At 44.4% G+C, this 17,003-nt stretch overlaps 1 protein-coding gene across 1 annotated transcript in view; it reads right to left on the reverse strand.

The window, feature by feature from the left end:
* The window catches only part of MTHFD1L (methylenetetrahydrofolate dehydrogenase (NADP+ dependent) 1 like), a 311,373-nt gene that overhangs the window by 67,237 nt on the left and 227,133 nt on the right, over window positions 1-17,003 (reverse strand). Inside the window, exons 25-26 of the mRNA XM_075339530.1 lie at window positions 7,072-7,179; window positions 5,599-5,751 (exon numbers count right to left, since the gene is read on the reverse strand). Of these exons, the coding sequence (XP_075195645.1) occupies window positions 5,599-5,751; window positions 7,072-7,179 (261 nt within the window). The remainder of the gene's footprint in view (window positions 1-5,598; window positions 5,752-7,071; window positions 7,180-17,003) is intronic.

Here is a 17,003-nt window from a genome sequence, read left to right on the forward strand (position 1 = left end):
TTCTGTTCCCTATAGATTTTATAAGGGGAGGAGCATCTGGCCAGATACCATGGACAGTATGGAATGTTCCTTCCAGTTTTTTTTTGCGGACAGAAGTCACACGGATGACACACGGACCGTATACGGAATGGTTGTCACACGGATGCATCCGTGGAAAAGCAGGACCATTTTTTGCAGACCGCAAAAACGGAACTGTCGTGTGAATGTAGCCTTAACAGTAGGAGCAATTGCATCTTGTCTCAAAGGTGTCTCCATTTCCATGTTTGTTTATGGGATGGGAACAGCTTTCCTGGCAGCCATCCGGAAGAAAGTCAAGGGACCCATTAATGGTGCACCAAGTCTGACTAAATAGTAGGTGTTGTAGTGCTAAGTGTTTCTTGTCGAAGTGTATGCCATAAGAGAGAGCAAACCATGCTGCGACAGAGGCCTCTATCTGTACAGTCATCGATGAGTGCAGAGATGGGCTGTGAGCCCAAGAAGTGACTGCAGCTTGAAGACAAGGGGAGTCCCGAACAGCCGCCAAGTGACTGACAGAAAGTTTGAGACTTGTCATGGAAGAAGAAATTCTTCAGCGGTATCAATTGATGATTTGTATGAGAGATAGTTTCCAAGGGAGCAGCTGGCTACATACGTGCAGGACCATCAAAAAAGCCTCAGCAAAATTTGGAAAAAGGACTAATTGCCCATAGACAGATCAAAGGCCATTAAAGATTCTAATTGTTAAAACATATGATGTGAAAGAAGGGATTGTGTCAACAGGTAACAGCAACAAGGAAACACTAATAAGGCATTGTCCTTCTGAAAGTAGAGAATTTTAAGGAAGTAGGGAGCAAAAAGCAAAGCGTCAAGGAGCGTAAATACAATTTTAGATCAGGGGTCTTTAAAAATAAAGAGGCGCTATACCAACTGCAAGCACATGTTGCTGGTTCTCTGGGTGTCTGAAACTACTAGGTCACTACTAGATTCCAGAATTCATCTAAGAGGTAATAAAGCATCTTTAGGCAAGTAGCTGGTACAATTCTGAGAATCAATTCAAAAGTAGGGTATGCTATGTGTCAGGGAAACAGCCCGGGAGATCAGATATCCCACTGGTGCCACCAATTTGTTATGAACTGGTCTTTGCTGCCCCAAATCAATCAGACAATTAAATAATTGACAGACCATTATAAACAAGGCTGTGGCTGTTTCCACTACTAGGCTCATTATTGGGGAACTGACAGCGTGCGTATAGTATATACACAACCGATTCCAGGGGATGCGGTTTATAGAGCAATAGGAACAAAGCTATTACATTTTATATATTTAATCTTAAAGTAGACAGTGTTTAAAAAATATACAAAAGATGGTACAAATGGGAACAAAACAATACCACATATATACAATTACAAAAAAATAAAAGGGATAAAGAAAATTAGTAACCTTGATGTCACTGAAATGGCTATGAGGTTAGAGGAGGGAATTGATCCTTAGGAATAATGGACAGAAGACAAATAATGCTGTACTTTCCAAGGACTGAAAAGGACCAAACCCAATTTCTACCTTTTATTAGATCAAAGTTATGCCCACATACTTTCCCGTGATGAGCTCACGTGGGAGCTGTTTGTGGGATGTGCATGGGCCTCCAGAGCATTAGGAGATCCTCAACTTACAGGATATCTTCACTATTAGAGGTCCCAGGCGGAAGCTATCATGGTCAGGTTTCTTATCACAATTTTATCTTTCTATAGAGACGAAACATGGCATGGATAGCATCATCCATCTGAGTAATAGTTTGGAACTCCTAGGCAGGCCTCACAACCATGAAATAATATGCATGTTCTTAGCCTCGTAATCACAAAGCAGAAAATGTGTATCATAATTATCTGATCGATACAAACTTTAATATTCATAAATTTGCTTTGGTTCCAGTCTGTCTGCTGTTGTCTTTAGAAACTCGGATGAGTTATGTATTCCAGCAACAGAAATGTCACTTCTCAACCTCTGTATATATAATTCCTAGTCCCTTCGCCTGCCTAAAGCCCGGTCACACACAACGACTTGCCAGTGATCCCGAAAACGATGCGACCTGATAAGGATCGCTGGTAAGTTGCTGGGAGGTCGCTGGTGAGATGTCACACAGTCAGACCTTACCAACGATGCAGTAACGATCAGCGACCTGTATAACGATGAGCGACCTGTATAGGGGATCATGTTAGGTGTCAAACACAGTGATGTGTCCTGCCCAGCAGGACATCACCTTTGAAGAAAATGGTCCGGACCCTTTGGCAACAACTAGCTATCTCACAGCAGGGGCCTGATCGCTGGTAGGTGTCACACATAACGTGATCGCTGGCAAGATCGTTACTGTGTCACAGAAACAGTGACACAGCAACGATCTCGTTAGCGATCTCGTTGTGTGTGACGGGACCTTAACAGCAGATATATCAGTTGAATTACTTGTCCACACCAGGGAGTCCTAGCTGATTAAGGGGCTAGATGTAGTGTAATCTTTCTTCCTCCAGTTTTAATTAGTAACTCTCTTCCCCAGTTATAATTAATCCCATATGTTCCATGTGGGGAATGGATATGCACCATCTCCAGAGAAGTCTTATGTATTTTAATATTTCTATGACACTATGGTAGGAAAAAACTTCTTAGCTCCCCTAGAAGTACATGGGCTTAGATAAGCGCAGTCAGTCATCTTGGGACACACCAGGCCTCAACCAAACACTGCACAGATTTGCTACATCTGGTTACTGTTCTTTTTTCCAATAGCCTGTGCCCACCACATTGTAGACTAAAGCAGATACGCTCGTGTACAACTTGAAGGGATGGTCAGTCTTCCGATACCTCAATGCAAAAGAAATATTTACGTTTGCATTAAAAATTGTATGTGATACTACAAAGGGGCATGGCGCAATACCAGGGACAGCCCATGAGGAACATCAAATTAGTTGCCATTTTTTCCTCAATGTTTCTCACTTTACAGAAATTGCTTGTAACTTATATGTTTTCAGCACTTTAAGACCTTTAATACTATTTTGTATAATATAAGAACATCAATTTCCTATACTGGGAGACTGATGGCTTGTCATAAGCATACTTAGTAAGCTGCAAAATATGCTACAAGCTCTCGCAAGACTGACTTTTTGAAAATAAAATTGCCATATGTCATTTTTCAGATACTATATATCACTACAAACCTACATCCGATCTCAGACAGGATTTGTGACTAATAGCTAATGAATGTTCTATTGCTGGTGACAAAGCTGAAAAGGCTGCAGTGAAAACACCTACATAGACAGGAATATATCACAGCAGTGACATGGTAGGTGACTTCACGCAAACTGCACGTCATCATACTTATGAATGAAGTCTTCTTCCGGAACAAGCACAGGGAAAGCGATTTCCAAGGCTAAGAAGCACATGTGACAAGTCTTCCTGAATTCCAGGAACCTTTTTGTTCAGAAAGTACTTCCCTTTTCAAAAGCAACATTGTTCTTAAGGATGATCTAACAGAAACCCAGTCAGCCATCCCTCCATGGTGTACGTGAGCCAGAAAAACTACAGCGATCTGGGTGGGAGAGATAACACAGCAGAAGAACCGAGGCGGAAATAAAGAGAATTCCCAGCTGGACATGAGACCTTTCTATGTATAGATGACAATAGGAAATTAGGTCAGAGGGCCTTACAAATGGTATTAGGAGGAGACAACGGATGGGAAAAATACCACAACTCAAAGTCATTTCTTTACTTCACTCCATTCTGATATCCAGGTCAATTGTAACTGCAGACTAATTCCGGTCACAGACTTCTCAAGCTGAACTTGTGCAGTTTTAAGTCTTTGTTACGAAAATATGATTGGAAAGCTCTATCAGGAATATTATCTTCCGGAAGATGTGGTTTAGGATAAAGAAATAAAATGATAAATATTTCCCCCCCAAAATTGGTGCCAAATCTGTCCACACCCCACTTAATGAATGGGCGTTGCAATGTTTTTGTTTTTTCACTGACCTTTATTATATTCAGTTTCACAGCGCCATTAATTCCATAGCACTCTACAGATTTCACCATAACCGTCCCCATTGGTACTCACAATCTAAATTCCCTATAAGTATATCTTTAGAGTGTGGCAGGAAACTCACGCAAACACGGGGAGAACATACAAATTGAACCCAGGACGCCAGCGCTGCAAAGCAACAGTACTAACCACAGAGCTTGTCTAGGGTTTTAACACCCCCCCACCCCCAACACATTTTTGAGCTTTAATTTCAGGGCACATCATTTTAAAGAGTAGCTAAAAGTTTAACAGCATCTTTTTACCATCTTTCAGGCAATTTAATTGGCTGCAGAGTGAAGGGGGTCTAGGTCCAGAGAATCCCACCAATTACTCAAAAGACACTCAGGAGACAGGAGCACGCAGCTCATGCCTGGGCGCACACATAGCAGAGTACTTGTGTGCAGTGACTCCAGGAGGTCATTCAAGGTCCCAATAAACTCTGATGAACCCGTGAAGTCACCATCGTGACACCCGCTGTAGCGCGGGTGTCATCAGGAGGTCATCAGAGTTCATTGGGAACTCAGATAACCTCCTGGACGTCACTGCACACACACACTGCTTGCTGGATACTCACCTGTCACCGGCGATTCTGTCCCCAGCGATGCTCCTGCTTCCAGGTCCAAGGTGCAGTAAATATTCAATAAGCATAATTAGCTAGGGTCAGAAGCAGGAGACAGCAGAGCCGAAGACAGTAGCGCTGGATACAGGTGAATATAGAAAATCTTATTTCAAAGACACGTGTTTTCTCTGGTACATACACATATGCAAATACAGATATCACAGGTGTGACACACGTATGACCATACCGATGAATGTGGCTTGTACCTGATTAATACGGACGTCTGCAACCTGCCTAAGATATAAGAAAGGGGGGAGTAGGAGAAAGGGATATCCTGCAGTGCAGACATTTTTACTGCATTTCTTTGCATAGGTAAGATTAAGCATTTCTACATATACATAGTGAAATCACAGTGGCAGACACTAAGAATACAAAACATACAAAGACTCGCATAGTCATGTTATTTAAAGGGAATCAGTCATCAGGCTTTGCTATGTAATCCGAGGGCAGTATGAGGTAGGGGCTGCTACACAGATTTCAGGGATGTGTCACTTATAAAACTGTGCAAAGTTTCAACAGAACTAGTGTTTTATGAGTAGGATATTATCACTGTCGAACTAACTACCCACATGGGACTAGCTGTTCGCTTGCCTACTAGTCAAACGATGATCCCAGCACTGACTTGCAACTCTAGGTCATTATACAATGAACACAGACAGATGTGGTAGGGTGGCGTTCTACACAGAACAACAACTGAGCTCTGCTAGATCTGTGACTAGCATAACTACTGAGCACAGTAATCTAAGTGATACATTGCTGGAATCAGGATGCTACTGTCATATTACATAACAAAAACCTGCTGACAGATTCCCTTTAATAGTCCCAAGAAATATCCTTGATGCAGCCAATAAAGTGATGTCAGCAGAGCCTTATACTAATCCTAAGGCAATGCACATAGTTTTAGAAAACTGGGAAGAAGTTTATAGTGCACAATACTTACAGTTCCCACTAGTGGATATATGAATCCAGCACCAATACTAGCACGGACATCACTTATGGGCAGAATGAAGCCTGTGGGTACTCCTTTCTTATCAGGCTGGTGTGATAAAGACAAGTGTGTCTTGGCCATACAAATTGGGAGTTTATCAAACCCCTGAGTAAAGAAATGAAGATTTTATTAATATTTCAATGTGCATAAAAATGTGCCCAAACTTCACAGGAAACAACAACCTGCTTTTTAATGGCATGCATTAAACCACTAACAGTTTGGTGCTTCCCCAAAAATTTGTGTCATGGAAAGAAAAGTGCACATCTCCCTTTATCCATTATTTACTACTTATTTTTTTTTTTTTTTTAAAAGGTTGTCCAGTCTAAACCCTAAGGGGTACTTTGCACGCTGCGACATCGCAAGCCGATGCTGCGATGACGAGCGCGATAGTCCCCGCCCCCTTCGCAGCTGCGATATCCTTGTGATAGCTGCCGTAGCGAACATTATCGCTACGGCAGCTTCACATGGACTCACCTGTCCTGGGACGTCGCTCTGGCCAGCGACCCGCCTCCTTAAGGGAGCGGGTCATATGGCGTCACTGCAACGTCACACGGCAGGCGGCCAATAGGAGCGGAGATGAGCGGGATGTAAACATCCCGCCCATCTTCTCTCTTCCGCATATCCTACGGAAGCCGCGGTGACGCCGGTAGTAGATGTTCCTCGCTCCTGCGGCTTCACACACAGCGATGTGTGCTGCTGCTGGAGCGAGGAACAATATCAGACCATCGCGTCAGCGTAATTATGGATTACGCCAACGCTACACCGATGATACGATTACGACACTTTTGCGCTCGTTAATCGTATCATCTAGGCTTTACACACTACGATGTCGCCTGCGATGCCGGATGTGCGTCACTTTCAATTTGACCCCACCGACATCGCACCTGTGATGTCGTAGTGTGCAAAGTACCCCTTAGTCTGCAGTCACTTTCTGTGACTTATGAAGCCTGACAGCGTGCACAGTGTGCTATGTGCGGATTATAAGCCTGCAGTCAGAGTGACTACACACTCATGGATTTAGACCAGACAGTCCCCTTTATAATAAAAAAAAAATGTTTGGGCGGTTTCAGAGTCGGGAACGGAAGTCAAGTGGCCGCGAGTATGCGATCTGCGTACTCCCAGCCAGAATCTAACTAGAGGGACATGGTCTTGCTGAATACACTTGCATTGAGTGAAGCCACACACCTCTAGTCAGACTAGCCGGGAGTATGCATATTGAACACTCGTGGCCATGTGACCACCATTTCTGGATCTGAAACCGGAGAATCCTCACAGTGCACATGGTTTGAGGATTCACAAGTCTACAAACGACTGCAGATTTATGGATTTAAACCTGATAACCTCTTCATCTCATAGCGCTTATGAAAAGTGCTATGTACCGTAACAAAAGACTTCTATTCTCCAATGATGGAGAATTTCTTTTACCTGTTGTGTGTAGACCTCAATCTTTGACTGCGCTTTTGGAGACAGTTCTATATCCACAGCACCATACACCTTCTGGGCTATGGTTCGGATCTTTTCTACAATGGGGAGCTGAAACACAGAAGCATGCAAGAGGTGGTCAGTTTTTTTGGAGTAATATATTGCAATGGTTCACAGGTTTAGTAAGATCTAAGGAATCAGGAAATGCCAGGCTTGATGTGAGATTCAAGAAATGTTAACAACCTGAAGTTGCTAAACCAGAGACACAACAGCAAAAGACAAAACAGAAACTCTAATTTTTATTTAGCACACAATTTTATCCTACAGATATTACTAAATATATTTAGTAAGGTGCAAAAGTTTTATGCAGCTGTTAAAAAATGCTGTAAAGTAAGAATAAGAATAGAAATGGTAGTTTATTGTTAACAATTAAAATGAAAAGTTAATGAGCATGTAAATCAAATTGATATTTGAGATGTCCACCCTTTGCTTTCCAAATGGCATTAATCCCTCTAGGAAGGCTCGCACACTGTTTTTGAAAAAAGTAGACAGGGAGGTTGTTCCAAACATCTTGGAGAACCAACCACAGCTCTTTTGTAGATGTAGGCTATCGTAAATCCTGCTGTCTCTTCATGTAATCCCAGACAGACTCAACGTTGAGATCAGGGCTCTGGGGGGCCATATCATCACTTCCAGGAGTCCTCATTAACTCTGTAGAAGGTACTTAATGACATTGGTTGTACGTTTGGTGTTGCAGAATACATTTGGAGCCAATCAGATGCCTCCTGGATGGTACTAAATAAAGGATGGTGTCTGCCTGTACTGCTTAGCATTGAGAACACTAAGAAACGAGCAACGTTGAAGACCGTAAAAATGGTGGTCAGTCAAGGAAACTTATTTCAAAGGGAAGTAAACATGATATGTCTTTCGTCTGCTTCACTAATTCTTGGCTGACCACTACTTCTGCAGTCCTCAACATTGCCCATTTCTTGAGGTCTTCAATTATGAGAAAAAGAGGCAGAAACTTATCACACAATATCATCAGTGAGACATCTGGTTGGATCGAAATTTATTCTGCAGCAGGACAACAAACCCAAACATACAGTATATGTCATTAACAACTATCTTCAGAGTAAAGAAGAACAAGGCGTCCTGGAAGTGATGATATGGCCCCCACTAAGCCCTGAAGTCTGACTGGAAGTCTAAGAAAAGCCGAATAATTTGTGCATTCACAGATCTACATGATGTTTGGAATAACCTCCCCGAGGAGGTTCGTCAAAAACTTTGTGAATAAAACAGCATCAATTCTTCTAAGTGTAAAAAACAGCAGTCACAGCAAATATGGATTTGATATAGTTGCAATTGTGGCTGTACAGCAGAATTGGGTTTCTCTATTTTTAATTTTGCCTCTCCATTGCAGAGATATTACAATTAAAGTATTTGCACCTAATGAGTTAACTTTAAGCTCAAGTGGGTGTTAAACTTTTCACTTTGGGGTTGTACTTCTCCCGGGTATGAAGCTAACCAATCATAGACAGCCAAACCCAAAAAAAAAGAATAACATGCCCCAACATAGCTTGGAGCGAATTTCATAGTGTTTGAAATGTGTTATGACAGACAACCTGATCTCCTGGTGTGTCCTCTGGCAGGAGTCCTTGTGGGGGGAGGGGCAGCACAGCCAAGTTTAGCTGTGTCACATTACAAGCCCTTCTATGAGGTCTCCTCCTCTCCTAGCATTGTCGACTTTGCTATCCTCTCCCACACTGCCAGTCCAGAGATAACAGTAATCACACATATGTCTATTCTGCTCAACATGTATTTGCTCTGCATTGAGATCAGAGTGGGCGATCATTACATCTAACACAGGAGTAGTCCAGAACAGGCAGGTTACTCCTGTGTGAGACATGAGGACAGCCCTGATCTCACTGCAGAGCGATTGCAAGTTACCTGAGCACAAAAGACATAGTGTGATTAGTTACAAACTAAGTAATCAGATGAGTTAACAGAAAAGTTTGTAATGGAAGACCACTAAATCCAACTGCACTGCCCTCACCCCACACTAATGCGGGCGTCACACGGGACGATAAATCGTGCGATCGCATAAGTGATCGCACCTGCCCCCGTCGTTTGTGCGTCACGGGCAATTAGTTGCCCGTGGCGAACAAAGTCGTTAACCCCCTGTCACACATACTTACCTCCCGGACGACCTCGCTGTGGGCGGTGAACATCCTCTTCCTGAAAGGGGAGGGACGTTCGGCGTCACAGTGACGTCACACGGCAGCCGGCCAATAGAAGCGGAGGAGCGGAGATGAGCGGGACGTAAACATCCTGCCCATCTCCTTCCTTCCGTATTGCCGGCGGGACGCAGGTAAGCTGTGTTCGTCGCTCCCGGGGTGTCACACGGAGCGATGTGTGCTGTCACGGGAGCGACGAACAACCGGAGCACAGAAGGAGGAACGAGATTATGAAAAGGAACGACGTGTTAAGGTGAGTATTTCTGCTCGTTCATAGGTGTCACACGGTACGATATCTCTGACGATGCCGGATGTGCGTCACTAACGACGTGACCCCGACGACATATCGCCAGATATAGCGTACCGTGTGACGCTCGCATAACTCATGCGGGAGAGGTTAGACCAGGAGATCAGAATTATCCATCCATATACATCTCACACATTGAGAAATCTGCTCTCGGCAAAAACGCAATGTGTGCACATGGCCGTAAGGTGTTTGGCACCTAATGAGTTGATTGCTTTCGCAACAGAGGCAAAACTAAAAAAAAGAAAAATTATATATATATATATATATTATATATACAAACACTTTATTCCGCTGGCAGCCATTTTTACATCCTGTACCAATTTCTACATGAAAAATTTAGTGGCACGTCTTCTGACAAAAAGCAACCAATTAAAACATCTATTTTTGAAATTCCTTTTACTGTATTTTTTCACACCTGCCTAAAACTTTGGCTCAGTACAATTATAAATACACAGACAGAATTTAAAACACTGTTCTAAAACCAATGTGTGAGCATTGTCACTGATGTAAAATGTATATATAAACCGACAAGAAATTGAAAGTACGGTAATTCATTGTGTCCTTGCCGGTTAATAGGGCTGATTCTGCTGGTAAACTACACAACTTTCGTTGATATCTATTGTGAAAACATACCTTTCTTTTACAAGGTCACCAAAAGTATTAAGTGTACCAAATGCAGAGAGAACATCTCACATGAATCACCACATCTGCTGTGTGGGAAAGCAGCACAGATTAATAAGAGCTTCTTGTATTAAAACCAGAGAAGTTCATCCTGACACAATCGTTATGGGATAGAGTTTCTCAATTAAGCAATACTATAATTAAATATTTAGCCTTCAAACTGCCCCTGATGCAGCTATGGGCAACATCTGGTCAACTAAGATGGGCATTCATTAGGCTGCTTTCACACTACGTTTTTTTAACATGTGTCATGAACGTTTTTTTGCTGTAAAAGCGGATCCTGCTTTTACAGCAAAAAAAACGCATGCAAACGCATGTGTTATTTTGCAGGATCCTGTCACTTTAATTTATGGGCGGGCATTGGAGTCATGTGATCGGGAGTCAGTGGAACTGAACGTGATAGGCTGGGAGCCGGCTTCTGACAACTGCAGAGGCTCGTATCCAAGGTAAACATCGGGTAACTTGCTTGGATACCCGATATTTACGTTGGTTACGAGCATCCGCAGATGCTAGGAGCCGGGCTCCCTGCACACGTAACCAATGTAAACATTGGGTAACTAAGAGAGGCGCTTTGCTTGGTTACCCGATATTTATCTTGGTTACGAGTGTCCGCAGCTCTCAGGCAGGGGAGAGGGAGAGGGTGAGAGAGGCAGAGAGGGAGGGGGCAAGAGGGAGGCGGAGAGAGACAGAGAGGGAGGGGGAGAGAGGGACTGATCACCCGAGGCTGGTTTCTGGGCATGCTCAGTAGAGCAAGCAGGATCCTGTCTATCAGCATGCCAGCGTTCACATGCGTGTGCGTGCAGTATAGTCAGGATCCAGCAATTTGCAGTATTTGGACGCAGCTCAAAAACGCTACAAGTAGCTTTTTTGAAAAATGTTAAAAAACTGCAACTCGCTGGATCCTCACTATAACGCATGCAAACGCAGGTGAACGCATGTTGACGCGAGTCCATTGCAAATGCATGGAAATGAAAACGCATTTGCACTGGATCCGTATTTGCGTTAAAAAAACGTTCATGACGGATGTTAAAAAAACGTAGTGTGAAAGCAGCCTAAATGGGCACAAATGTGCAGCCATAGACATGAGCTTGTAATGAATAGAAAATAGGATTACATGGTGAGAGATTCTGTAGGGTATAGCTATTTTGCCAATAGTAGTAAAACTGGTGAACCAGCTATGGGAAGAAATTTCACCCTTGTGTATGCTGGCAGCCTCTACTATGAACATAAATTGTGCTTGCTCCCATAAAGGGCTTGTCCATTACTAGGACAACCCCTTCTGATTCCATGTTTTTCCCAGTTAAAATAATAAAGACTATTCTCTCCTCCTGTACTGGCACCCTTCCAGCGATGTCCAGTCTCGTGGTGCCAAGGATCACATGGGGTTGTGATGCCAAGCGAGCCCTGCATCCAATTAGCGCCAGCTTCCTTCTCCCGGCCTTAGGACCAAATGAGCAATCAACAGGAAGTGAGCGCAGCTGAAGAACTCATATCCTATTAATCAACTCGTCTGGTCCCAAAGCGGGGACAAAAACAGCCAGCATTGATCGGACGCAAGACTCGCTTGATATCACAACCCCACATCAGCCCCGGCACTGCAAGCCCGTTCACCACTGGAAGGGTGCCAGTACAGGAGGAGAGTCTTTATTACTTTAACTGGGGGAAACATGGAATCAGAAGAGGGTGTCCTAGTAATGGACAAGCCCTTTAAGCAGACTTAAATATTTTTCACCCATCATAAGGATATGGCATAAGTTTTAAGGATCCAATTGCTCAGCAACCACAGAGTTGTACTCTGGTTCATACTTGCACGTTATATTATGTGCAATTGTGCTAGGTTTAGCAGTAACATAGAACAAATCTAGTGGCCTTATCAGTAGTCCATGGTTGTCGTAACAGAGCCCTGCGAACCTCTTGTCATATAGCAGCATCACCAATACTATTTCTGATTAGTAGGTTCCTCCCAAAGATTAAAGACATCTGAAGACCCAGCGTTATGTCCACATGTAGCATTTTTGTTGCCTTTTTTTCTGCAGCCAAAATTTGCTCTCTTGGAAGTAAAAAAAAGCTGCTTCCAAAAAGCAGATTTTGCTGCATTTTTGGTTTGTAATTTGTCTATGGTGCATGTTTAATAAAGTTACTTTTATTCATCACAAAAGCAGCAGAAATGCAATCGTTGCCTTTTTGCACTTGAGGTAAGAAGTGGTAAGAACCTTAAACCTCAGAGGGTGGCTCACAGATTTTTTTTTTTTTTTTTTTTAAATTGAGTTGTGAAAATGAAAAAAATGAAATTTTTTGCAGAAACATGTTGCTTTTGCCCCAAGTTTTAAATTTTCATAAGGGTAAAAGAAGAAAATTGACTGTACAATTTGTTATGCAATTTCTCCTGCGCCCACAGGTAACCCATATATGGGGGAAAACGACTTGAGGCTCACGGCAGGGATCAGAAGGGAAAGAGCGCCATTTGCAATCTATTCCGGCCAAAATGTTGCGCCAAAATTCAGACGCCATGTCACATTTGAAGAGCCCTTGACATGGCAAAAAAAGCAGAAACCCCCATAAGTTACCCCATTTTGGAAATTACACCTCTCGAGGAATTTATCTAGGGGTGTAGTGAGCATTTTTCACCCTCAGGCAATTCACAAAACTGTAGAACATTAGGCTGAATAAATGAAAATTTCCCATTTTTTCACACTATAATGCTACTTTGGCCTCAAGTTTCTAATTTTCAAAAAGGATATAGGAGAAAATGAACGGTACAATTTTTTCAGTGTTCGCCAATACCATATGAGGTCAAAAACTACTTTTGAGGAACAGTGCAAAGCTCAGGAGGGAAGGAGCGTCATAAAGGATTACAGATTTTGCTAAAATGGTTGAATTCTACACCATTGGGTGGTGAAAAAGAATAGTTGTACTGTGTTTCTACCACTAATAGGAAAAAAAATGGACCAATGAGTTTGTTGTGTAATTTCTCCTGAGTGTGCCAATATCCTACATGTAATCGGGAACTACTATTCAGACACTGTGGAAAGGTCAGACGAGAAGGAGCACCATATTATAGTGCAGATTTTGCTGTCAAGGTTTGCGGGTGTCATGTCACATTGGCAGAGCCTTTGAGGTGTCAAAACAGCAGAGGCCCCCCTATAAGGGCCACCCTTTTACAAACTGCACCCCTCAATAATTTCATCTAAGGGTACAGTGATCATATTGATACCACATGTGTCACAGAATTTTATACCATTGGGCGAAAAATAAAAAACAGATTTTTGTGTACTCACCGTAAAATCGTTTTCTCTTAGCCATCATTGGGGGACACAGGACCGTGGGTGTTATACTGCTTATCCATAGGAGGACACTAAGTAGATGCAAAGATGATAGCTCCTCCCCTGCAGTATACACCCCATGGCCCAGCCAGGCTACTTCAGTTTTAGTACACAAGCAGTAGGAGAACAAGTAACAAAAAAACGTGAGTGAATACTCATAACAAAAAAGTACCGAGACAGAAAAAAGCTAAGGCCCAACAGGGCAAAAGGGAGGGTGCTGTGTCCCCCAATAATGGCTAAGAGAAAACGATTTTACGGTGAGTACACAAAAATCCGTTTTTCTCTGACGCCTCATTGGGGGACACAGGACCATGGGACGTCCTAAAGCAGTCCATGGGTGGGTAAACAATAAACGCAACCCAAAGACTAGGAACCAGTCCCAGATAGCCAGGAGCGCCTACTGAGATAGGTACTCCACTATCGTTTGCAGAATTTTCCTACCTAGGTTCACCTCAGCCGAAGCCTGGGTATGGACTCAGTAATGCTTTGAAACAGTATGTAGGAAAGACCAGTTCGCAGTCTTACACCTCTGTTCCACTGAAGCCTGATGCCCAATGGCCCAAGAGGCGCCAACTGCTCACGTGGAATGAGTCCGCAGCCCACTAGGAATGGGCTTGAGTTGCAAGCGGTAGACCTCCTGGATCGCAGAGCGAATCCAGCAAGCCAGCGTTGCCTATGAAGCTGCCTCTCCTTTCTTAGGTCTTTCAAGAATGACGAACAAGGAGTCTATGTTCCTAAAGGGGCTGTCCTGGGTATTTAATATCTGAGAGCCCTCACAAGGTCTAGCGAATATAGAACCCTTTCCACCCTATGGACTGGGTGTGGACAAAAGGAAGGCAGAACAATGTCCTCGTTCATATGAAACAGGGAAGTAACCTTCGGAAGAAAATCCGGAAGGGGGCGTAGATCCACCTTGTCCTGATGAAAGATCAGAAAGGGTTCGCGGCAAGAGAGTGCTGCCTGTTCCGAAACGTGTCTGATGGACGTAATCGCCACTAAGAATGTTACCTTCCAGGAGAGAAGAGCAAGAGAAGATTCCTTAAGAGGTTCAAAAGGGGACCTTTGGATACCGTCGAAAACGAGATTGAGGTCCCATGGGTCCAGCGATCGTTTATACAGGGAAACTAGATGGGAAACACCCTTGATGAAGGTCTTGACTTGCGGATTGCAAGCTAGGCGGTATTGATAGAATATTGAGAGAGATGAAACCTGCCCCATAAGGGAGCTGAGGGCCAACCCCTTTTGCAACCTGACTGCAAAAAAAAAATCAAAAAAAAATCAAGAATTCTGGGGATCGCCAGAGGCATAGGTTGGACATTAGATTCCCTGTACTGGGAAAGGAAAGTTTTCCACGTACGGTGGTAAATACGGGATGAAGGCTGGCTTTCGGGCACTGTACATGGTGGAGATGACCGCAGGAGAGAATCCCACTCTTGTTAAAGTCCAGGTCTCAATGGCCAGGCCGTCAGCTTCAGGGCTCTGGAGTTCTGATGGGAAATGGGCCCTTGGGTCAGCAGGTCTGGGATGCTTACGAGGCGCCATAAGCAATTGTACTAATTCAGCATACCAGGCGCACCTGGGCTAATCCGGTGCTATTAGTATCACCGGGACTCCTTCTGCCTTGATCTTCCTGATTACTCGTGGCAGCAGGGGCAGAGGCGAAAAACATGTAAGGCAGACGGAAACGACTTCAGGAGACTAGAGTATCCGCGCCAATGGACTGTGTATCACGTGACCTGGCTAAGAACGCGGTTACCTTTGCGTTCAACCTTGAGGCCATTAGATCCACGTCTGGTGTACTCCAGTGAGTGCAGATGTGTGGGAACACTTCTGGGTGGAGAAACCACTCTCCGGTGGCCAGGCCTTGGCGACTTAGAAGGTCCGCCGCCCAGTTCTCTACTCCCGGTATGTGTAACGCTGAAAAACACGGACCCCCGTCGATTAGGCCCAGGTGAGGATCCTGAGGACCTCGAGATAAGCTGTCTTGCTGCTGATACCTCCATGCCGATTGACATAGGCCACATCTGTTGCATTGTCCAATTGGACCCGAATCAAACGACCTGCTAGCAGAAGAGGGGAATGACCTGAGAGCGAGAAGATAGCGCGGATTTTCAGGATGATTTCTGGGAAGGGAAGACTCCTGGGGTGTCCAACATCCCGAAGCAGTGTGGAGCCAGTACGCTGCTCCCCAGACTAAGAGGCTGACGTCCGTGGTCAGGAGTAGCCAGTCCACTTGGGGGAGAAAAACTCCTCGATATGGAAGAGGACTGAAGCCACCAGCAAAGCGCATACCTGACTGAAGGTGTCAGGTGAAAAGTTCGTCCAAGGAAAAAGGGGCTCCTGTCCCAGGCAGCTAGAAGCGCAAGCTGCAGTGGGCGGTGGTGTGGCTAAGCGAGCAGCACTGCCTCTATAGCCGCAGCTATCCTACCTAGCACTCTCATACTGAATCGTATGGAGCGAGAGGAGTTCGTAGAGGGCAGTGTACCGCTTGTTGTAGAGCGGTCGCCTTGTCTTGAGGGGAAAATATCAAGCCTCGAAGAGTGTCCAGGGACATGCCCAGGGAGGTGACGGATTTTGACGGGACCGGGGATGATTTGACTGGAGTTAGAAGCCGCCCTAAGCGGGTAGGGACACAAAAGAAAAAAAGAAGTCCTGAACTGCGAAGCGGAGGAACTTTTGGTGAGCTGGAGCGATGGGTATGTGCAGGTACGCGTCCCTGATAGCTAGGGAGGCAAGGAATTCTCCTTCGACCATAAAGGTAATAATGGACCCTAGAAAGTCCATTCTGAATCTCCTTACATGCACGTTTGCTCAGGTGTTAGAGGTCCAGGATGGGACGAACTGACCCGTCCTTTTTGGGGACCACGAGAGGTTAGAATAGAAGGCCTTGAACCTCTCGCCGTCTTGAACAGGTACCATCACCCCCGCCGTTTAGATTGCTGAGGAGAAGGTCTCGTGGTGTTTTGGAGCCTTTGGGGGGGTTTGAGAGAAAAGACTGACCAGGGGATCGGGTCCAGAATTCAATGTGGTAACCGGAAGACACAAGGTATCACACCCATTTGTGGTCTGAGGCGGCGGCCCAGATGGAGGACGACGAGACTCCTCGGTCTTTGTCTAGACTGCCAGGACGAGGGAGGACCCGAGGAGGGCTGAGAAGGTCGGGCCCTGCGTGTCTAGTAAAAAACATCCTGGGCTAGAGTTGGGGGAGGGAGCTACTCTTTTCCTCCCGTGGAGTCAGACAAAAAAAAAAAAAAAAAGAGCCTGTCTAGACGATTGGCAAACCATCGGTCTGGGAAAAAAAAAAAAAAAAGAAAAAAAGAAAAAAAGAAGAGTACTGTGAGAGGCTTCTTAGAGACAGAGTCCGCTCTCCATTATCGGAACCAGAGGGCC

This window comes from Anomaloglossus baeobatrachus, chromosome 3 (assembly GCF_048569485.1).
Source record: "Anomaloglossus baeobatrachus isolate aAnoBae1 chromosome 3, aAnoBae1.hap1, whole genome shotgun sequence".
NCBI classification, from domain to species: domain Eukaryota; kingdom Metazoa; phylum Chordata; class Amphibia; order Anura; family Aromobatidae; genus Anomaloglossus; species Anomaloglossus baeobatrachus.